Source organism: Chaetomium globosum, genomic scaffold (assembly GCF_000143365.1).
Source record: "Chaetomium globosum CBS 148.51 scaffold_5 genomic scaffold, whole genome shotgun sequence".
NCBI lineage: Eukaryota > Fungi > Ascomycota > Sordariomycetes > Sordariales > Chaetomiaceae > Chaetomium > Chaetomium globosum.
The window spans coordinates 4307636-4329451 of NT_165980.1; the positions used below are offsets into that span (position 1 = coordinate 4307636).

The following is a 21816-nucleotide window of genomic DNA, read 5'->3' on the forward strand; positions in this document are numbered from 1 at the left end:
GTGCACAATCATCCGAGAAAATCGACACCTGGAGGTCGCCGGTAGGTCGCCGAGATGGCTCCAAGCCAGGCTATGGGCAAGTCAATCTGCGCCTGCTTCTTGCGTTCCGAGTTTTTGCGGGGGGACAAATAGTCTTCCTGGAGGGATGGAGCGAAAGCTTGACCGCTGAGAAAGTGTTTGCGACACACCTGCGGGGCCATCCACTAATATTTCGTTGTTGAGTTTCCCAAGAAGGGTTGTCACTTCCTTTACACCGGCGGCGCAGGCTCTAGATGTGATGTCAATTCATGAGCTGGGTTAGATGCACCCTGGGATTGCCAGAAACCTAGTCGACATTCGAAGTTGCTGCGCTAGTTCTTCGGTGGCGTTCCGGTGAGGCCATCTCCAGAACGCACGGTGATGAGCACAGTAAGGCTTTTCCCAGGTGCGGGGAACTTGAAGCTGCCTAGGTACCTAGGTGTTGTGGGAGATCGAAGAATCGAGGGCCCCTTTCATCACAGGAGACTGCTGTTGAACTAACCCGAGCTGTCCATCGTCGGACTTAATGCAGTCTGAGAAGCTCCAGGGAGAGCGCACAGACGGACAGTTTCAGCTTTTGATGACTTTGAGACAAGTGAGGGAGAGAGATAAGATCGTAGGGCCATTAAATTACTGCATCAGTACCTAGAGAGATACCTACCTAACTTCCAGTTTACCCTACAAGGGGTGTGGGATGGCGATACCTACCAGGTGACCGAACACGCTTAGACAGGGATCAGAGAACGGCCTGCGGGGTGAGCGTGGCAGTCGGCTGCTGGATCTCTCCCGCAGCGGCAGCGGATGCGCGCTAGTTAGGTGCCAGATTGAAATAATCGGAGTTTGTTTGCTTGGTCCATGCACCACACCCTGACCTTTAGGGCTGCCCCTTCCTGGTTTTCGAAGAGTGGAAGGCACGGCCACTGCCACGACCGAACAGCGGAAGGGACAAGTCTGGGCGTGGCCCCCTGGGAAACAACGACCCACGGGTGTCGATGAACCACATCTTGGACAGTGTCAAATCCACTCGACGTTGAGATAAGGTTGAGTACCTCCGTACCACAAACGTCGCACCAAGTGTCCACTTTGTGTTAGCGGCAACCATGGGGGTCTGTCCAACCCCGGCAGCACACGCCGAGACCCACGATCATAAGTGGGTCCCTGTCAAAAGTCTCCGGACCACCCAACGACGCCTTCCCTCCCCGGGAAGCGCGCTCTCCCCGAACGGCCAGGAACCTCAGGCACCCTGCACACCTGGCAAGTTCCTTCCCCGGTGGGCTGGATTTTTGCATTGGTAGCCCTCGGAGTGGCTTCCCTGGGTTTTCAATGCTGGCGCTTGCCGTTTTTGTCATTGACCAGACCGGACCGGCCTGTGGTGACTCGAGAACCGGTTTTCGCCCTTTTTTTCCTCTTAGATCCGGCTCAGGATGGCCGACCCATCTTTCTCGGCTTCGGCACAGGGAGCAGAGCAACGCATGGATGGGCGACCACGGAAACCTTGAAACGGAACTCCCCTGCCAATCCGGGTCTCGGTTCAATTTACGCTCTGAAAGGGCACCGCAAAAACTTGACGTCTCCAGAGCGCACATTGGCCAGCCTCGGCGGCGCCCACAAGCGAAGGGCAACACGGCGCCATTCCTCCTGTGTGTTCCCGTCATTTCAGGTACTCGGTCAAATCTCACGCAAGTGCTGGGATGAGGATAACGGTACCACACTCTGGGCTCGGCCGATCTGCCTTCCTGCTTTTCTCCGATGCTGCAAAGCAGATGTGGTGGGATGACACCGGCTGAGGTGTGTCGGGCCCCCCTGTCGCCATCCAGCTTCCCCAGTTTGCTCCAACGGTAGCCGTTTTGGTGCAGTTGGCTCGTCCGATTGGGGGCCCTTTGGGGCGACGGGCACACCATCTCAGCCGTCATGTTTGGCACCTTAAGCGGGCAGGCTGTTAGGCGTCGAGGCCACCGGTGTGGCTCCCTGTTGGTTCCTGCGTGGGCGGCACTGCTGCTGCAGTCAAGGACAGGGTTGAAACGCACCCACCATCGCCGTGGCACCTGCGCACGGCCGCTTGGCTTGCTGCCCTGGAGATCCCGAGACGGCCTTATTTCGTGAGCGACGGTGTGGTGGGGCTTGTCCCAGATGAAATCCTTCTTAGATTCCCCTTTCTCGGCGAGTTGAGCCGCGCCATCCCTTGGTCCCCTATATTGGCGAGCCTATTGCCCATTTGAGAAACGCCCTGTCTTTCATGTCTGAGGGGGGACGCCGCGTATCCGACGATCTTCTTGAACTCTTGTCTACTTATCCACCTCCATTGCTTCCTCCCCAGGGCGTAGTTCGTCTTCATCTTTGGTTTACACTTCGTCACCTCCACACAAACCACAACGCGGACGAAGAAATGATGGAATTCACTGAGGCGCCCGTGCTGAACATATCTCTCGACTTCGGGAACGACGCCGAATTCGAGTTTAACAACCTCGGGGCTGGATGGCCATTAGGCAGCGCCAGCGGCTCCTCGTGTGCCTCGTCAAGCTTCGGCCCTCATACGCCAACCTCTGGCCGCTCGAGTCCGCACTACTCCGGCTCCTTTGACTTCGGTTCTTCGTTTGCGTCCTCTACCGGCGTCGTCCCCTTCGATCACTCTCCGCCTTCTTCTGCCACGTCGACCTACTTTCCGATGACGCCCAAAACCAGCAACGTCTCCAGCTTCGTCTATCCCGTCTTCCCTACCACGCCTTCACGGGGACAGCTCGTTTTCTCTTGTGATCCGCTCAGCAGTTACGCTGTTCAGTTGACTCCCTCGCAAAACATGGACTGCAGCTTCCCCGTGAACCATCTCGATTCCCACCCCTACATGGACGCCCCACCCGCTTTGGGGCGGTATGACCACCTCTCTATGGGGGCGTCTCATTGGGCGTATCCGGACAGTCCCATCAGCTTTGACCAACAACACTCTCCGGTTGGGGTCGCGCAGCCAGTCCAATCGATCAAGCAGGAGTTCGACGAGGACACGAAGACGCCAATGACGCCAATGACGCCCTCGATCACGGCAAAAAAGCGAGTTCTGATGGACCAGACGCGGCACAAGACCATGGCGCTCCAGCAGCAAATGCAACAATTCTCGCCATCTCGGACACGGACGCGGGCCAAGAGAGGAAAAAAGTGCGGTACTGCGGCGGTGGGTGACGACAACTTCTCGATGGGCGCTGTCGAGCCGGCCACCAAATGCGAATGCCCTGTTGAGGGGTGCGATAAGCAGTATCGGAGATCTGAGCACATGAAGCGGCACATCCAGAGGTAAGTTTGAGACCAAAAAGCGTGATCTCAAAATGAGGACTGACATGGGATCAGCGCGCATGAGATGTCAGTGGAAAAGCGCTTCCGTTGCGATTGGTGTCACCACACATCCAACAGGATGGACAACTTGACTACTCATATCAAGCTGCACTGGGCCCCGAGGGAACACCCGGGGTCTAAGCCGAGGGTGAAGTACTGCCCTGCTGCGAAGCTACAATGGGAGAAGATGGTGCAGAACCAACGAAGGGGGGGTGGAGGCGCGAGGCGCAAAGCGCGCGCCGGCTCGGCCAAGTGAAATTGGTTGGACCAGGCTGAGCTTTGAGGACGATACGGATGTCTCGATGAGTACGATACTGGATGGATAATGCTAATGTACGTTACCGGAAATGGAAGGAGGGTTTTGGGATATGGCCTGGACGGGAATTGGGGGATCGGGAGTCACTGGGGCGCGTTCGACATATCCGGACGACAGGCGGCTGGCTGGGCATGTACGATTCAGGGGTTGGCCTGAGTGATATTAAGGGAAGGGGCTTTGGTTAACACTGTAATGTATGATCTATCGGCTGCTCAAGCTGTATTGGGACAATCAAATACAATAAAATAACAATCATGGTTTACATCAATACGTTCCATCACTCGTGGACCAAATCGCTTCGTGTTGTTTTCCTCCGAACGGCCTGGGCCCAAGGAGACCTCGATGCGATGACAGCCGGCACGTCGGTGTTGATGTGACAGCACCGAGTCAGTTGTTTTTTTTGTCTTGGACGTATGTCTCAGCCCAAGCCTGTCGCGGGCATTTTTTGGGCGCAACAAGTCCCCGAGCGAGATCTTGCAGCTGGGTGCTTGGTTGCTTTTTCCCAGCCCCACCCACGTTCAAGCCTGGGCAGCTGACGCCATCATCCATGTCCCCCCGTTTCCCGGGATCTCCCCTCCATCGTGTCGATAGCGTTGTTCGTGATGAGCAAACGGGCAGTACATAACTCTCTCATAGGAGGGGACCTTTGTTCTGGTTACGTTACACAAATATCTGTCTTGGGCTTACACGATCCATGGAAGATATGCCGAACCAATGAATGGGGGTCACATCTCGGTTTCGACTAGAACTCATAGCGTGCCAAGGCCATGTCTCTCGGGAGCCACTCAGTCTCGGGAATCGTACCCTCTGCCAATGATGTGATGGTGTCTCGAGGGTGTGTAAAAAAAATGAAAAGTACAGTGCAAGTAGAAGGGATCGGTCGTAGCGGGGCAGAGGCGTGGACCTTGTACGGGTACCCTCCTTTACACCGGTATGCATGTCTCCTTAGCCCCAGGTCGGTTCTGGCCAGGCACATGCTTGCTTAGTTAACTCGCTCATGGTTTAGCTCATCGCGACGAATGCGCTCCTCGGCATCATGATAGCCGGACTTTAGGGGGCATGGAAATGGCTCGGCCAACTCTGATCCCCTGAACCTGGTAATACCGCACACCCTCTTGGTCTGGATGGGACAAAGTTAAAAGTACTGGCCTTCAAACAAACCGGAAACCGGCGCTTAGCGGTTGATTGAGTGTGGTGGGAATCCGGTTGACCCCGCGTCGAGAAGGGCACCTTGTTTCTATCCCAGCCGGCCAATGCCATGATTCGGGGAAAATATTCCGGGAGTCAATAGAAGAATCAGTGGTAAGGAAATTCGCCTTGTAGTCAGCCTGCAGCGGTCGAGATGCTTAGTCGTACTTCGACACGGCAGACTAATAGACATTGCGTCGACGTGGCGGAGGAAACGCTCCGGGAAGGAGGCATTTGAGGGGCTTGTCAACCCTGCACTCCCCTCGACCCCTAGTCTATCGGGCCTACGTCAGTCGAAGAGAATTCGCATTGTCAAAGGTGGAATTTTTGGGAAGTGATAACTCAAAAATGTGATAGAAGTTCGTGATTGGGCAACAAACATAGTGGTTCCCCAGGGTGCCGGTTACGGTCGGTTGGCCCCAGTCACTACGGTGTCGTTCAATCGGGGTGTGGGCCTTCCAGCCCTGATGCTTGTATGTATCGGGGGACGAACTCCAAAACTGGGGATGAGAAGCGATTGCCAAGGCTGAGATCGACAGGTCCCCTCCACTTCCCCACTCTCCCACTTTCCCAGTCAGATCAAAAAAGCACAGAGAGACGGCAATAATTAACAATACACTCCACTCGGTCAACGGCGTCCGCCCGGATGCTACCTCAGCTGACCTGACACCGCATCCGAGTCTCATACAATGGATCTGTCCCGATAGCCACGCTGCCGGCCCGAACCCAACTCGCTCGACCTGATACCGCCATTGATGTAGCGGCCGCCGATCGATGCAGCCGCGGTGCAGCAACCGTGGTGCAGCAGCAGCAATAGCGGCCTGTACCTCGTTCCGCCCGTTTCCAGTCAAGCCCGCATGAAGCACTTCTAGCCGTATCTGGTGTTCTGGGGACGTCATTCATCTACTTGCACGCGCAATGGAACACACTGGCACCCACGGCCTTATCGCCGACCTGCCATCCTACCAAGATGCCATAACACGGCCAGACTGGCTCGAGCTTGTGGCGCCGTACATTCCCCCGAGGGACTACCCACGCCTCTGTCTTGTCTCGCAGCGCTTCTACCACCAGTTCGCCCCACGTCTCTGGAATGATCCGTTCGCCATCATCGGCCTGCTCAACCCTGATTGCGGCTAGTTTCCCCGACTCTACTTTTGCTCATTTCCCTTATGCATACGCCCGCAGTCTGACCGCCGTGTAGATCCCAAGTGGCTTCTCCGGTTCGTAAACCATGCCGTAAGCGTTCGAACAGTCACGCTGAGCAGCTTCATCCATTCCTACGACACGCGCCGCTTCTTTGTCGGCGCCGATGATCCCGTTTCTCAGCACGCGGGTGCTAGGGGGACCACCCCCCTCTCCGTTGCGCTTTTCACCATCGCCACCAAATTCCATCGACTGCGGTGCATCTTTCTGGATGACCACCCCAACTTGGAGCCTGAACCTCCGGTAAACCCGCTGTCCTCTGACTGGCTGCCGCCTTTGGAGCCGCCGTTACTCCTGAGCATTGCGCGGTGTCAAGTGGATTTGCCCTCGTCCTTCTTCGCGACCCCGTATCTCAGAAGCCTTGTGTATCTAGATGTGTCTGACATGCCTGGCTCTCTGAAATCCTCCCTAGCCCAACGGACCATAAGTCAAGCGAACCTGCCGAGCCTGCGCATTCTAAAAGCTCAAGGGCGCGAAATGGATAATGCCACAGCAACCCTACTCTTCAAGGCGTTCTGGGAGCAGCTGTGGAGCGTTGACCTGAGCCGAAACAAGCTCAGCGATGACATTCTAGATGTCATGCATCAGTTTTCATTTCCTTCGCAGACTTCAAGAGCAGACCATTTTGGTGTCGAAGGACGACTCTCTGGCCACCCAATAGGCACCACCTCCTTTGGGAAGTTCTGTGCCGTCCGAGAGTCGAACTGGAGTGCCACTTTTAGCCATCCTCACAGACATGTTGCCGATGCTCCGCATTACAACCTCAATGTCGAGGATGGATTTCATCCGATTTCTAGCCCCCGCTTGAACGGCCGAGTCGAGATTCGTCCTGACTCGCCAGATGGGATGAAGACCATATTCTCTGGAAACGCGGGCTCTCATGCCCCCTCGATAGAATCCGTGCACGCATTGGACACATGTCGTGGCCACCAGGGTGTAACTCACCTTTATCTGAACGGCAACAACATCTCTGCCGCGGGACTCGCCAGGATGATTCGATTGTCCCCAGGGCAGCTGCAGCGGCTCGAGTGCGACGCCATGGCTTTCAGACTTCCCGAAGCCGCCCCTCCCTCCTGGCTCTCCAGGGCGAAGCTGTCAGGCACCCTCGGCTGGACCCACGTGTTCCGTCCCGTGTTCTCAGCCAACCTGCAGGTGCTGCGCATCCACCACTCCGTGGTTACACAGCTGCTGTCCCTCGAGCTGGACGGCCTGTCGTCCCTGGCGAACCAGTGGGTGGCTGAGACACAGCTGCTCCCGCGGGCCGAACTCGCATATCCCGAGGCATTTGTGCCGGACATGAACCCCCGCCTGCAGTCGCTCGTCCTGACGCGCATCCCCAGGTACTCGGCCGGGCCGCTGGTTGACAAGCTGATTCATTTCTTGAGGCTCGCGTCAATACAGGAGCGGGCGATACAGGATATCAAGACTGCCGACCGGCATGGCCCGGTGACACTGCTTGGCCTACGGCATATCCGCCTCGAGTTCGAGCCTGACCTGCGGGATGAACTCGGGGATGACTCCGACCCCGATCTTGACTTTGATGCCGCGGCCGTGATGGATGATACCACGAACGAGTTCAGCTTCTTTGGCGAGTCCGCCTGGTCACCTTCGCCATTGCCCAAGCCGCCGCCGTCATCATCAACGGCACCAGCTGTAAAGAGACAACCTCCCGTACCCACCCTTCACATCTCTCCCTCGCCAGGCCCAGAGCCCGGGCTAAACCCCGAGCCCCAGTCGGCCCGACCACAACCGCGACCACAACACCCCCCTTCCTACCCCTCCCCCCAGCCCAACAACGCCCCCTCTCCTGAAACACCCGCGTCCCGCGAGACACATCCAGCCCCCCCAGACCACCTAGACCATCTAGAAAGCGAACTCCACACCTGGCTCTGGAATGGTTCACCCCACTCCGCCCAAGTCTGGACAGGCCCGGCCAGCAGCTTAACCCCCCCCAGAGACCAACAGCAAAAACCGCAACAACAACAACAAAAACAGAACCAAGAACCCACCCCGCCACGCACCACCACCGCAATGCACGAGTACGCTCGCCTCGTGCGCGCCCACCCCAGCCTCAAGATTGATCCCGTGCCCGCTACGCCCTGCCATATAGCGGCGGGCGTGCCGGCCAGTTTTAGCCATGGGGATGGTGATGGTGATCGCGATGGTGATAATGGGGGCGGTTCGTTGACGGTGCTGTTCTCGGCGGCGTGGGAGTGTATATTGTGCCCGCCCGCTCTTGATAATTCCAGTAGTAGTAGTGGTGCCAGTACTAGTCTCGGAAGGGGTGGGACGTCGTCCTTGTCGTCATCGTTCGCGGCCAAGCCTGCCCTCCCGACGCGGGCGCAGCTCAGGGGCATGCGGGATGTGGTAGCGGCGATTAAGGAGTATCGGGGGCGGACCAGGCGGGCGTGGGAGGGGTTGAGGAGGGAGAGGGAGGCTGCTGGGGAAGGGGCAGGGGGCGGCAGGGGCGATGGTAGAAGAGAGGTGGTGAAGTTGGGTGAGCCGCATTTTCATTGGGGCGGGCGGCTAGAGGTCGAGGTTGATGGGGCGGGGGCGTGGAGTCAGTCGAGGTATTGGCGGTAGGGGATTTCGTTCCTTCGGGGCGTGGTTAGGGGATGCGGTCCAGGGAGAGGATGAAGCGTTAAGGAACGGCTTTTGGGTTTGGTGGCGCTTGGTAGCGTTGGCTTGCTGGTATATCTGTGTTGGTGTTGTAGAGACCGGCGGGCACCTATCTGATGAGCCAGTGAGACATATCTGTGAAGTTATTTTGGCAGGCACACCGTAATAGTTAAAGAAGAGTCTGAAGATATACGAGTAGCGTATCTCAATGTTGTCGCTGTTGACTATTAGCTGTTTGGTATCATGGGCTGACAGTTGCCGTGAAGTGTCCGTCTGTAAAACAACACAAGGTCTGTTACGCATTGCTCGAATTCTACCCCTGACTTGTTGACCAGAAGATGTCATATTACCACCACCAGGTGGACGGCCGCCCCGAGGGCTACAACCTCCGCGTCAAGGCTGTCGACCCGTCCAAGCTTAATGTCGATTCGCTCAAGTAGAGCTAGGAGTAATCTGTCAGCCACCGACCGCGCGCTGACGGGAAGTGAGTTCAGCTTGCCCGAGATCGAACAGCACCACCAGTTCAACCACGCACTGAGAAGGGATATCATACTCTTATCTACTAAAACTGGTCTAGCTCCCATAAGCAAGCCGATCGGCTGAAAATCGTCGCCCGCCGATGCAAAAGGCAAATACGCCTGCCTGCCCGAGCCGCAAGGCGTCCGAGTAGCAACCAAGCGAAAGTTCTATCCATCCACCCGCCGGCCGTCGCTGCATTGAGAGTCGTCGTCGGTTCCCCCACAACGCCGAAAGCAAGATTCCGTTCCGACCATACCCTTGATATCGTGCAAATATTGTACACGGGCCGCCGCCTTCGCGTACCCTCGCCCTTTCCTATCTATTCACTGCCGCCCGAGCTTCGTTTTACTCGTTCACTTCTTGAAGGCCGTGTCGAACGCAGGGATCAGTGTCTGCGCCAGCCAGAAAGAGAAGACAAGCTTGGGACCGGTCATGAGGAGCTAGTTGCGAGTGTCAGAGTGATCATTTTCCCGGGTTAAGTTGGCAAAGGGTGACTAACCTTGGGAACCAGGCCCTTGAAGAAGGCCGACGGGCCCTCCTTCCTGGCCATGTTGCTCAGGATACGGAAGCCGCTCTCGGGGTTCTCAAAGTTGCGGTTCTGGATACGCGTCTTGATGACGTCGAGAGGGGCCGATACGACCAGCGAGGCCGACGCGCCCGCAATAGAGGCGATGAAGTTCTGGAACCATGTCGCCTTGTTGTAGTCCTGAAGCTTGAAGAGAAACTCCTTGGCGAAGGCCGAACCACCGAAGAGCTGTTTCGGGTCAGTATACATATTACGAGCCGGTCAGCAGACGGGCAGAAAACATACCGCGAACGACCCAGGGGCGTTTCTCGCCGCCGTCCAGCCCCACCCCCTGTACAGACCGAACCCCTCATCCCTGACAATAGCTAGGACACCACGGCCACGGAAGGCCTCGGGGTTGGTTTGGCGCTTGATCTTGAGCACGTCGAGCGGCAAAAGGACGATCTCACCGATACCGATAAGACTGCGATGTCACCACTTGTCAGCCCCTATTGTCAAAGCCGCACTTATACCCACCCGAGAATCAATCTCACCTTCCCGCAGTTGAGTGCATGATCGCCTTGCCGGTCTTCTTGCCGAACGCACCCTCAAAGTCCTTGCCGTAGTGGACGGTAAGATAGTCGCGGGCCACCGGCTGGCCACCGTACTTGTACACGCGCTGCAGCACCTTGTAGCCGGCGGCGTACCCGAGACCAGGGAATAGTGAGACGAACTTCCTCCCGAATGACGCGCCTGCCTTGTCCTTGAAGATGACCGAGTTGAGGTTCGCCAGGCTGCCAACCTAGTCCCGGCGCAAATATGTCAGTCCCGAGGTCCCTTTCGAAAGTAGCCGCCTCCTCAGGCTATGGGGATGGAGTTCGCGCACCTTCCCCTCATTGCTCATGAGCCGCTTCGCAATGGTATCGACCTGTCCGTAGTAGCTCTGTCAGCCCCATGTTCTCTCTCTTCCACCACAAGTAACGCAGCCATTGGAGTCCCGGAGTCGCAATCGTTAGGAGAACACACGGGATGGAAGATGGCCAGCTCGGCAATACCGGCAGAACCTGCACACGCATATCAAGTTAACAGCCGTCCCATTAGACATCAAAGACAAACCAATGCTACCTACCAGAGCCCAACAACCTCGCAAGGTTCGACTCCTTCTCGCGCCCGGCAGCCATCGGAGGGGACATTGTGTCTGCTTTTATGGTGTATGGGAAAAGAATAAAAACGGAACGGAACTCCTAGAAAAAAAACCGAGACTCTCGAATTGGCAGAAAGCAGAACCGACGGCGTAAAGTGAAGGACGAATATTTCAAGCAAAGAAGTCTACCCGACTTATTCTCGGTCAGTCACCACCCGGGCAGGTCAAAAAAAATTCGCGAGCCCGCTAATCCTAGCTCCGACAGCGGGGGCGGGCGTGAGTCGCGGGACAGAACAGACCCCTGATTATCGTTTATCGTTTATCGTGCAGCTGGGGTCAGGGTTCATTGGATGCACACATCAGACATCTCTCCAACACATACATCGGGCTGGATTAAGATGAGATGAACAGTTATTCGTAGATTCAGTTCCTCTAGCCGTGAAATCGTCCAGTTTCTATCTGGTACATGATACAAAATAGCGAAGCAACTAGCGGAAAGCGGCCCATATTACTTTGCCGCCTCGAAAGGCTATGTTGAGCCCTGGGTCAATGCCTCAGGAAGTAGTTAAAAGCAACCCTCCATGAAACGCCTGCTGAATGCCATGAACAAACAGTCCAACATTTTGTTTCCCATCCAAGCCAGCTACGCCGCCAATGCAATGTGACCTAGTGTCCATGAACCGGACACCTAGAAATTATCGGACAGAGACGAATATGTCTCCACCAAATCTGCAACTCGATGCCTCCCCAATTCGACCCCTTCAAAAATCTCGCAACACCGAAACGAGATCATCCACGCGCATGACTTGAGCAAACAGTTTCCGCTCGGACTCAAGGAACCTAGAATATCTCTCATAATACGACTTGCGCATGGTGTCCTTCTCGCGGCCCCGGACGTCGGTACGCTTGGTCGTCTCAAGCACGTCCCGCTCCTTCCGTCGCAAAGCCTCCAGCACTTGGAGGCAGTGCACCATGGTGACGTAGCCGGTGTCCAGCAGGCGGCTGAGCGAGCTGTCCATGTCGCAGAACCAAAGGAAGAATGACTTCTTGACATCGGCCTTCAGGTCGCGCGGTACTTCCTGCACCGAGACGAAGCCGGCGGTCTGCATCTCGAGCATCTTCTGTTGTAATTCAGGCTTCCGCATGAGTGCCACATTAGGAAGCGCTTTCTCGTCGAGCTTGCCTTTGGCGCGGAGAATGCGAACTAGCCGAAGGCCTTGCCGGCCGCATGTGCGCTCGATAACCGAGTCGAGCTCGGCCTCCCGAAGTGATTTCATCACGGGGACGAAATCAACTGTCCACTCGTTCGGCCCGCAGTGCCGCACAAAGTGTTGCGTGCTCTCTGCTAGCATAAGGAGATGCTGCCGCAGCTGAGCCGGTCGATCCATTCGGCGCTCTTTGGGTGCTGCCGATTCGTCGAATTTGACTTTTGTGCCGTTCGTACCGTTCGTACCGTTGACGCCGTTCGTTCCGTGCGTAGTTGAAGCTTTGTAGTCCGAGTCGTAGTCCGACTCCTCACTAGATTCATCCTCCCCTTCATCCTCGTCCGCGCTAGCTTCGCCATCGACCTCCGCCTCCTCGATTAATACCTTCTTCTTTGGCGGGTACAACTCGATTTTCTCGGCCGCCGTGGAAGACACCTGCCCTCTCTCTGCTTTTCCTATCCCTAGCGAGAGGTCGACAGATGTCTTGAGGTTATCGAGAATCTGGTCGGTAGTGACGGACCCCGGACCCTTGTCGTCTTCTTCATCCTTGTCTCCGACGGCATCCATCACAAGATCCGCACGGCAGCGGGACAGGTCCTTGGTAAGAAGCTTCAGCAGAACACCATACACATATGCCGTGGTTTCTCCGGTCATGTCGGTTGCGTACTGGACAAGCCGACGATTGCGTAGATCGACCAGGCACTTTTCGTAGTTGATCCTGATGACTTGTCTTGGCTAATGGGGGTTAGCATCACGATCATAAAATCCAAGGGGAAAAAAAAGTCCACTCACGTCCAGAGCAGGGTCCATATCCTCGTCGTGGGCGCCATTCGCCATCCCAAACCCGGCGAGAAGCTTTCGCCGTTTTGCTGCTGAGCCATTCTGCTCCAGCTTGCGCTTGAGTGACTTGGACTCGCCGCGAACTTTGCGGAGACCCTCGGCGATCCTCTCTTGCAGCTCCACCTTGGCTTTGTTTCCTTTGACGCCGGCAGGGAAATGCTTCTGCATGACCTCCTTCTCAACGGTTTTTAGAATATCTTCCGAACTCTCAAACGTTTTGGGATGAACGACATCAATCAATTCGGCTTCCACTAGCCGGCATATGATCGTGTTCAAGTGGGCGGTGCTCTTGATCAACGGCCCGGCCTTCTTGTCGGCCTTTGAGTCCCCATTGACGCCGTTTGCCTCGATGCCAAAGTCATTGTCGTCCCCGACCGTACTCTCTGTTTGGTTCCCCTGCTCGATCTTCTCCTTGTATGCCGCAACCAAATCCGATACCCTCGTCTGGCCCGACAGCAGGAGGCTCTGCATGACATCCTTTGCCGGTGCTCCAAAAGAAGTATCGATCATTTCGAGGATTTTGCCAGTGCGAACTAGGTTGTAGGCATTGTCGGGATTGGCTTCGTAAGAGGCAAATTCGGCGCCCGGATCCGTATGGTAAAACAGCAGATTATGCTGCTGGAGGACAGCGAGGCCATGGCGAACCTGGCGCGGAGTCATTGACGTGTATTGGGCGAGTTGTGGAACAGTCGAACGACCTTTGCTGAGGAGGATGGCGAATATTCTCTATGGCTCGGTTAGTGCCGGGCGCCACCAGCCAGCAAGGACGCAAGGCATGCAGTCGCATCGCAGGCAAGTAGGGAGTTACATACGGAAGGAAGTTCGCCATGGAGTTCGTCAATAAGCAGGGCACATAGCTCTGCGGCTGGTTTTGTCTGGCTATTGCGTTAGTACTGTCGAGTTGCGATAAAATAACCGGGCGTGCAGCAGCCAACAGGAACATGCGACAGCAATGCGTGCACGGGAACGCGACTTACCACCAGCATGATGGCAGTGTTAGAACGGTGACGTGAATTGCGGGAAAGTAGCGTCTAGAGATTCTCTCACTATCTCTAGAGCTGTCACAATTGCTACCGGAGACTCATTGAAAGGTACCGACGGTGATGCAAGGTGCAGCGTCGGAAGGAAATGATTGTCTGGTGGGGGACTGGAGAATGGGAGATAAATTTTGAGTCGCAGGCGGCCGGAGAGTCACAATCGGCAAGGCAAATTTGGGCGGTCGGCGCGGGGCAGTTCCAAAGGGGAAGCCAACCAATCACCACTCGCGTTTCAGTGCTGACAGCTGCCCCGGTGCCTTGGAGCCACTGAGCCACTGAGCGAGCCTTGGGCCGGAGAGGCACGGTCTCGGCAGAGCCAATTTTTCCGCCATACCGGGAAGCCCCCAGGGAATTTTCGGAACCAGTGCTAAGGTCGAAGAGCTCCCTCACGCAGTGTGCTGCCACCTACAGAAAGCGCCAATTGACGACAAACGGCCCCTCCAACCATGATCTGCAGACCGGCTCTGTCGAGGGGCAGCCAGCTGGCTCTCCGTCGCCAGGGAGCTGCGAAGCTTGCGCAGCGCGGATATGCGGCTGTTGCATCGCCTAAGGCATCATACGAGCCGACAACCATCGCCGGCGTCAAGGTCGCCTCCCGAGATGATAATGGCCCGACCACCCGCCTCGCTATCGTCGCCAAAGCCGGCACCCGCTACGAGCCTCTCCCAGGCCTGACAGTCGGTTTGGAGGCGTTCGCTTTCAAGGCAGGTCTTTTTTGGGCTGTTCTGTTGCTATTCGGGCGCTAGCGGAGGGGGTCCCGCGGCGGCGCATCGACAACGGATGAGCTAATTTGCTTTTCGTCTTCAGAACACCCAAAAACGCTCCGCTCTCCGCATCAACCGCGAGACGGAACTCCTCGGCGGCCAATTGAACGCGTACCACACCCGGGAAGCCCTCGTGCTCCAGGCCAACTTCCTCCGCGAGGACCTCCCCTACTTCACCGAGCTCCTTGCCGAGGTGCTGTCGCAGACGCGGTACACCAGTGCGTTGAAAAGCTTTCCTTTTTGTGTGTCTGGGATTTATGGAGGATAGGTTGTGCTCATCATTTGTGATTAGCCCATGAGTACCACGAGGAGGTCGTCAACGTCATCCGCCAGAAGCAGGCCAAGCTGGATGCTGCCGCCATCGCCCTCGATGCCGCGCACTCGGTCGCCTTCCACAACGGGCTCGGCGCCCCGCTTTACCCGACTCCCAACACGCCCATCGCCTCCTACCTAGACGAGAACTCTGTCGCTGCCTTCGCTGATGCTACCTTCACCAAGGGCACCATTGCCGTGGTGGCCGATGGCGCTAGCGAGTCTGGTCTCTCGAAGTGGATCGAGCCCTTCTTCAAGACCGTCCCCGCCCAGCCCTCGTCCGCTCTGCCCGCTGCTGCTTCCAAGTACTATGGTGGTCAGCAGCGCATCGCCAAGACCAGCGGCAACTCGATGGTCCTTGCCTTCCCCGGTGCGGCTCTCGGTGCCAACCAGCCCGAGACGGCCGTCCTCGTCGGTCTGCTCGGCGGCGAGTCCACTATCAAGTGGTCACCCGGCTTCTCGCTTCTGTCCAACGCTGCCACCGCCGCCCCCGGCGCGACTGCCAACGCCACCAACTTCGCTTACTCTGATGCCGGCCTCCTGACTATCCAGATCAACGGCTCGGCTGGTGCGGTCCGCAAGATTGCTGAGGAGTCGGTAAAGGCGCTCAGGAGTGTCGCTGAGGGCGGCGTGTCGCAGGAGAACCTGGTCAAGGCCATCGCCAAGGCCAAGTTCAACCTCCTCTCGGGTAGCGAAGTCAGCGGCACTGGTCTTGTACACGCCGGCGCCAACCTGATCCACGGCGGCCAGCCGTTGCAGGTCGCTGAGACGATCAAGGCTCTGGAGGGCGTGAACGCCGATAAGCTCAAGGCTGTACGTAGCCCCTTATCAAAGTTGGAAAGACTGACAGCTGACAAAATTCGACAGGCGGCCAAGACACTATTAGAGGGCAAGGCGTCGGTGGCGTCTGTCGGTGACCTGCATGTATTGCCGTTTGCCGAGGACCTTGGACTTAAGGTATAAACGGGGACCTGTAGAAAGGGGAAACGGGGAACGAGGAATGGGAAAGAGGAAAATGTACCAACAACCCTCCGCCGTCGTAGATTCACGGCCCGCCCACCACATTGTGCATATAGTGATTCTAGACCTAACTCACTTTCCTATGTCTGTGACCAAGCAAAAAGCTTAGAAAGCGGAAGGGTTGGTATGTGTGAAGCGTGGGTAGGGGTTGTGGAACTATATCATGAAGCCATTTTGTCAGCCTATAACCTATCCCCGGAACTGCAGTTAACCTTGGCAGCAAGTAAAATACTCAGAAACCTGTCCCTTGTCCTGAGTGTGGGTTGTGCTGCTAGGCTAGGTTTCGGGAGAGAGCGGAAGGTTGGTAGTGAGACGAGACGTGCTGTCGGGTCACGTGACGCGGAGCTGCGCGGAGCTTCTCGGCTGGGCGAGCCTTTTCTTGCCAGGAACGGCTCCATATCCCAGCAGACACAGCAACCATCACAGTCCTGCCAAACCGCTAAAATGACGTTCGCGTGGAAAGCCGCCGGCATTACGTGAGTCAATTGCTCCTTTCGCCCCCTCTCGACGGGTTTTGCGATGCCGCGAACAAGGGGACCGAACGATCGGGAAACGCACGGGAGGGGGGACAAAAGCTAACGCAACCGTTTTTCGAATTCTACAGCTACAACCGCTACCTCGCGGTCGCCGCGCGCGTCGTGCGCCGCAGCCTGAAGGATGACAAGAGACTTGTGGCCGAGCGCCGGGGCCAGCAGGACCTAAGATTCGCGAAGTGGACGGTAAGTGGGATTCGACCCTGGCGGAAATGGACGCGTCCGACGATTGGAACACCCGGGACTGACCAACGACCCTCTACGATTGATCGATACAGAACGGCAAGCAGGGCGAGCTCAAGAACCTGGCTGAAGCCAATGCCCAAGCGTCTGTCGAGAGCGCTGCGACCGGTGGTACCGCCTAAACTGCGAAATGATGACGGGTTGAGGGGAAGGTAGAGGGGGGTGGGCAGAAACGGTGTGTAAAATCTGGGCGGACAAGCACCACAGAACCTCGCTTCTGGTGTTTGCAAACGTTGGGACTGTACCATATTGGGGGGTGACTCAATAGAGGACTTTGACAAGAACTGCTGCCGGACTTGAAATCGCTTGGCGCATCGTACTGTGTCTCACGCTGGCCCTGCCTGCCTTTAAGACGCTAGAACCTGGCTTCGTCTTATAATAAAATTTACAAACTGCCAATGCCCGAATTTTAATCCATTTCGCCGTCTCGAGTGGCAATGCGGCCTCTAGGTTGGTGAGAAACAGCGACGAGCGAGCTTATCCACTCCAAGCTTCGGATGCTTGGTCACCAGAGAAGCTCAGGCACACAACACACCTGCCGATTATTCTGCTTTCAGGCTACACCAAACAACTCACACAGAAAAACATGAAATAAAATCACCCCGTCCAACTAAGCTATGAATCCGCTTCACGATGCCGAAGCGACTTTATCTAGGGGTATGTAAAATGATTTTACTTGGGGCTTAACCCCACGTTCTGACGAAGGCCGCTGATGAAATAAATGCTCAGAGCTCATGGATTTCGGCATTAGCAATCCCAACCCGGGCCCGTACTTCGACGCCTTCGAAGAACCTCCGCCGCCCGTTATATCGAGCGAGGGCATAGTGGTCACGGATATTACTGAGAAATTCCGAGCCGCTGCTGCCAGTAAGTTCAACTGATGACCACAGTCTGTCCTTGATCTCGACCTTTTACTGACCACGCCCACTACCTGCAACGAACAACAGCTTTGGAACCTGGTGAGCTCGTGAAAGATGCCTATTTCACTCTTTTCGAGTCCGTCGGGGCTCTCGAGGTTCGTCTTGCCGGACACCATCTTCTGGGATTTCGCTAACTTGCCCCTCAGGTGATGGATCCTAAAATGGACAGCGGCTGTCTGGCTCCTGGGGAGTCTCTTGATGACGATTATGACGTGACACGGCCACTTTTGCCTGCTGAGGTGATCGGAATCATCGACCAGCTACTCTCACTAGAGGTTAGTGCCCCCCTGGCGAACGGTCCAAGGACAAGAGCAGTTAACAGGGAGTAACAGATGGCATGGCATCTCGGCTACCCCCTTTCCCAAACGCTCTTCACGAGCGTTTACGTTGAAAAGATGCTACACCCAGCCCCTGAAACGCTCCAGGGCGCCGATTTTATCAGAGGCCGCACCGATGAGCTTCCACGAGATCCTATGCATGCCGCCCTCAGAGCTTATTGTCTCGGCTTGCTAAAGTCCTGTTACTATGTTAATGAACGTATTAAGAACGAACATTCTTATGAGGTAAATGGCTCTCATGCCGCATCTCGAATGGCAACGCTAATAGATCACTGGAAAGGAGGAGGATTTCGTGACAAATCCATACAACCGGTCGCTACTAGAGTCCATCGATCGATATGAGATTCGTGACGAGATCATGGAGGCTCGAAAAATCATCCACGACATCAGCCATACACTAACGGATGAGTTGGCACATGCGCTGGGCTTCCGCCTTGAGCTAAGGTCGGCTTTCCTACGGGCGATCGAGCTGTCGGAGCTGCGCAGTGACCCAGAGTCGTTGAGCCTACCGTGGTCCCAGATGCAGGGGGTCTGGGAGGTTGTCAACAAGACCCGCCACCTCGGGAAGCCTGTCCCGGAAGCATTTAGCACGAAGATACAACGACGGCTCGCTAGCACGATGCCCCCGCGCCCCATCGTGCAGCCGAGCGCAGAGGAGACGCACGAGCACTTCAAGAAGCTGATAGCGGACGGTATTAATGTGCTCAACGTTCTCCACTACTCCGACTCGCAGAGTCTTCTGGTGGGCTTCGAACCCTCTTTCAATGACATAAAGCTAGTCCTGACGCCGTAACAGAACTTTGTGTTGACCTTCCAGGCTCAAAAGCCCCAGCCGATGGTCTACATCCGGGCCATCCTCCAGAACTTCCTCTTCAACGACATGGTGATCCTCGGCCGCCTCAGCATCCGCCAAGTACTCGACGACGATCTTTCCATCGTTGTTCTGCCGAGCAGTCTCCTCCTCGACCGGGACAACGACTCGGTCGAAGCGCCCCATCACCCGCGCTACGCGATAGCCCACCAGATGGAACTCTTCCGCCAACGGGCAGCACAGTCCTACCTAGACATTTTCCGCACCTTCTGCCAAAACCGCTGCCGCGTCCGCCGCACCCTCTTCCACTCCCTCCAGGACTGGGAGATGGTCCAAGCCGACGCCGAAGAGATCGACCAGCTACTCCAACTCCAAACCGAAGAGAAGCCCATCACCTACCCGCCCCTCGGTGGCGTGCCCAGCCACTCCCTCCCGCTCTCTTCCTGGGCATATCACTACAAGCTCCGCCTCATGGAATGGACCGTCCAGCTCGGCTTCGAGCTCGAAATCTACCAACCCGACGAGCTCCCTGGCATGTACTGGTACCTCAGCCACCTGTCACACACGCGCGTCCTGCACCTCGAACGCATCCGCTTCTTCACCGCCCAGCGCCTCGAACCCCCCGGCGCCGCGAGCAGCAGCAAGACCCGCCCGGCCGCGCCCAGCCCCGAACTGGCCCGCTCCAAATCCTACCTCTACCTCGCGCACATCGAAGCGGCCGCCACCTCCGAACTCGCCGACGCCCTCAGCCAGCTCTACACCGCGCTCCTCCGCCTCGGCCTCGTCGCCCCGCCCCCGCGCCCCTACAGCACCGACGCGCTGCGCTACGAGGTGCGCATGAAACCGTTCGCGCCCATCGGCCTGCCGGCGCTGCCGTCTTTCGAGGCATTTACGCACGCCGTGCAGCGGCCGGAGGCGTCGACTGCCGCGCTGTTGGATGGTGCGGCGCGCGCGGCGGGGCGGGCTCGCGCGACGTTGGAAGGGCTGGTCAAGATGGGCGCGGCGGAGGTGTTTGCGGTGGGGTGTGTGGAGCGCTGGACGGCGGGGGTGAAGGAGTGGAATAAGGCGGCGATTGCGGTGGTGTTGGCGGTGGGGGTGGTGAAGAGGGTGGTGGATGAGGTTGGGGAGACTGGGGCTGGGGTTGGGGTTGGGGAGCGGTTGGGCGTGCAGGTGCCGCGGCCGGAGGAGGGATATCACGAGTGGTGGGTTGTGCCGAAGGTGGTGGAAAAATAGGGAGGTTTGGGATGGCATGGTGGCGCTGTTGATGAGAGGGGTGTTGAGGGGGTTGCGTGGGAATGGCCGGGGAGTGTGATGGGAAAGGGGGATTGGTTTGCCCTCTGGCTGAAAAGAAAGAAAAAAGAAATGATATTGCCGCCCGACCAATCTATCTGCCTCCCGTCGCCGGCTAACTTTACATAGTTTGACGTGTAATATACAACATTGTGTTCTCATGGCCCCTTCGGAGCAGATCGCCCGCTCTCGTTCAATTCCCCCTATTGTTCTTTTTCCTCCTCTCCTCTCTCCTCATCCCCTTTTCGAGGTTTGATCAACACGTTGCGTTTGGCTCCAATTTAATGATGGCCCAGGAATACAACTGCGTATCTGGTATCTCATAGCCCAGCTATGTTTAGGGCGTCCTAAATGAGGGTACGTATTTCGCCACCCTTGATCAGTTCGTGACCGCCGGCTTAAGCAGTGAGGGCCTTCTTGGCCATGGAGCCCCGGAGCCGGACTGAGTGCTCGTAGAGCACATCCTTGAAGGCGAAGAGGAAAGCCGCCGTCAGCACGCTCTGCGTTACCTTGGGGGCAATACCTAGGTGGGACAGCAAGTTAGTAGGTGGTTCAACAAGATATGAAGGGCATGAGAGAAATAAATAGTTACCCTTGTACAGCCCAGCATACCCCTCCTCCTTGATAACTCTGTTGATGGACCTCGATGACGCCCTCCTTCTTGTCGCCCGATGCGACGTGCATCTGGCTCTTGACGGTGATGTAGGGGTAGGTCACGCTGGTGGCGAACAGCTTGCCGACGGCACCCAGGAAGAAGGCCACGGTCGGGGTCACGCGGCGCTTCTTCTCGACCGCGTTCTTCATCTGCTCAAACAGCGTGTACTGCAGGATCGGGTTGATGACCAGCACCAGCGCGGGCACCACGCCGGCGAACAACGCCCGCGGGCCCTCGGTGCGCAGCAGGCCGAGCAGCGTGCCGATGGTGCTGGGTTTCTTCTCCCGCTTGGGCGGCGCGCCGCCGGGCAGGGTGTCCTTATCCCCCTCGGCCGCTTCGGCGTCGCTCGTGTGCTTGCGGGCTGTCATGCGCGTGTTGACGACCCAGATCGGGTTGGTGAGGATGACGGTTGCGGACCCCGCGATGGCGCCGGCGATCATGCTCTCGACGGTGGTCAGCTTCTTGGAGGCGCGCCCGGCCTTGGCGGCGGCCGACTCGAAGAAGGCGCGCGTCCATTCGTACCAGTAGTAGTACACGAAGTTGGTCACGCTGATACCGAACAGGGCCGACGACAGGCCCGAGTAGAGGCCCGCCACGCCCTCGCGCGCGATGATGTTCTGAACCGCGGCGAGGAAGGCTGTCTCGGCGCGCTTGGATTCGACTTGGGCGCGGGTCGAGAGGGTTATGAGGGGGTAGCTGGCGCACGGCGTGTTAGCCAAGAGGCGGCGACGGGTGTTGGGGAGGAGCACAGCGGAATAAGGACAAGGACAAGGACAAGAACACACGTGAGGGCCATAGACAGGACGCCGCCGCCAGCACCGGCAAGGGCGTGGGCAACATTGTCGTTTTGCGGAAGCACAGGCTTGGAGTGGGACATTCTGGGCGATTCTGGTAAATGCCAACTGAAGTAGTTGGATGGGGTGACAAGGCGGGCGCAATCAATGACGGCGCAGGCGGGGTTCGATGCGCCGAGGTCAGGCAGAGATGGGAATCTTGGGAGGGAAGCTGGAAG

At 57.0% G+C, this 21816-nt stretch overlaps 9 protein-coding genes across 9 annotated transcripts; 4 read left to right on the plus strand and 5 right to left on the minus strand.

Annotated features, from left to right (window-relative positions):
• Window positions 1–892: 892 nt before the first annotated feature.
• On the minus strand, window positions 893–1931 carry CHGG_08233 (uncharacterized protein; the record flags this gene model as incomplete). Its single annotated transcript, XM_001225888.1, has 2 exons — window positions 893–1099; window positions 1161–1931. 2 exons carry the CDS (start codon window positions 1929–1931, stop codon window positions 893–895), a joined length of 978 nt encoding a protein of 325 aa, XP_001225889.1.
• Window positions 1932–2404: 473 nt separating this feature from the next.
• Window positions 2405–3598, plus strand: CHGG_08234 (uncharacterized protein; the record flags this gene model as incomplete). Its single annotated transcript, XM_001225889.1, has 2 exons — window positions 2405–3303; window positions 3421–3598. The coding sequence occupies 2 exons, from the start codon at window positions 2405–2407 to the stop codon at window positions 3596–3598; spliced, it is 1077 nt and encodes a 358-aa protein (XP_001225890.1).
• A 983-nt stretch (window positions 3599–4581) lies between these two features.
• CHGG_08235 (uncharacterized protein) lies at window positions 4582–4918 on the minus strand (the record flags this gene model as incomplete). The annotated part of the gene is made up of 2 exons (XM_001225890.1): window positions 4582–4620; window positions 4820–4918. 2 exons carry the CDS (start codon window positions 4916–4918, stop codon window positions 4582–4584), a joined length of 138 nt encoding a protein of 45 aa, XP_001225891.1.
• Window positions 4919–5764: 846 nt separating this feature from the next.
• Window positions 5765–8632, plus strand: CHGG_08236 (uncharacterized protein; the record flags this gene model as incomplete). Its single annotated transcript, XM_001225891.1, has 2 exons — window positions 5765–5927; window positions 6048–8632. 2 exons carry the CDS (start codon window positions 5765–5767, stop codon window positions 8630–8632), a joined length of 2748 nt encoding a protein of 915 aa, XP_001225892.1.
• A 908-nt stretch (window positions 8633–9540) lies between these two features.
• Window positions 9541–10885, minus strand: CHGG_08237 (mitochondrial carrier protein YHM1/SHM1, putative; the record flags this gene model as incomplete). Its single annotated transcript, XM_001225892.1, has 7 exons — window positions 9541–9627; window positions 9687–9941; window positions 9999–10176; window positions 10247–10494; window positions 10579–10620; window positions 10719–10756; window positions 10822–10885. The coding sequence occupies 7 exons, from the start codon at window positions 10883–10885 to the stop codon at window positions 9541–9543; spliced, it is 912 nt and encodes a 303-aa protein (XP_001225893.1).
• A 712-nt stretch (window positions 10886–11597) lies between these two features.
• On the minus strand, window positions 11598–13541 carry CHGG_08238 (uncharacterized protein; the record flags this gene model as incomplete). The annotated part of the gene is made up of 2 exons (XM_001225893.1): window positions 11598–12776; window positions 12834–13541. 2 exons carry the CDS (start codon window positions 13539–13541, stop codon window positions 11598–11600), a joined length of 1887 nt encoding a protein of 628 aa, XP_001225894.1.
• Window positions 13542–14364: 823 nt separating this feature from the next.
• On the plus strand, window positions 14365–16912 carry CHGG_08239 (uncharacterized protein; the record flags this gene model as incomplete). Its single annotated transcript, XM_001225894.1, has 7 exons — window positions 14365–14595; window positions 14726–14900; window positions 14975–15807; window positions 15862–15951; window positions 16222–16490; window positions 16619–16733; window positions 16826–16912. 7 exons carry the CDS (start codon window positions 14365–14367, stop codon window positions 16910–16912), a joined length of 1800 nt encoding a protein of 599 aa, XP_001225895.1.
• Window positions 16913–17423: 511 nt separating this feature from the next.
• On the plus strand, window positions 17424–20092 carry CHGG_08240 (uncharacterized protein; the record flags this gene model as incomplete). Its single annotated transcript, XM_001225895.1, has 6 exons — window positions 17424–17447; window positions 17522–17657; window positions 17738–17805; window positions 17857–17985; window positions 18317–18790; window positions 18845–20092. The coding sequence occupies 6 exons, from the start codon at window positions 17424–17426 to the stop codon at window positions 20090–20092; spliced, it is 2079 nt and encodes a 692-aa protein (XP_001225896.1).
• A 455-nt stretch (window positions 20093–20547) lies between these two features.
• Window positions 20548–21681, minus strand: CHGG_08241 (uncharacterized protein; the record flags this gene model as incomplete). The annotated part of the gene is made up of 3 exons (XM_001225896.1): window positions 20548–20672; window positions 20779–21500; window positions 21590–21681. 3 exons carry the CDS (start codon window positions 21679–21681, stop codon window positions 20548–20550), a joined length of 939 nt encoding a protein of 312 aa, XP_001225897.1.
• Between the last annotated feature and the right edge of the window lie 135 nt (window positions 21682–21816).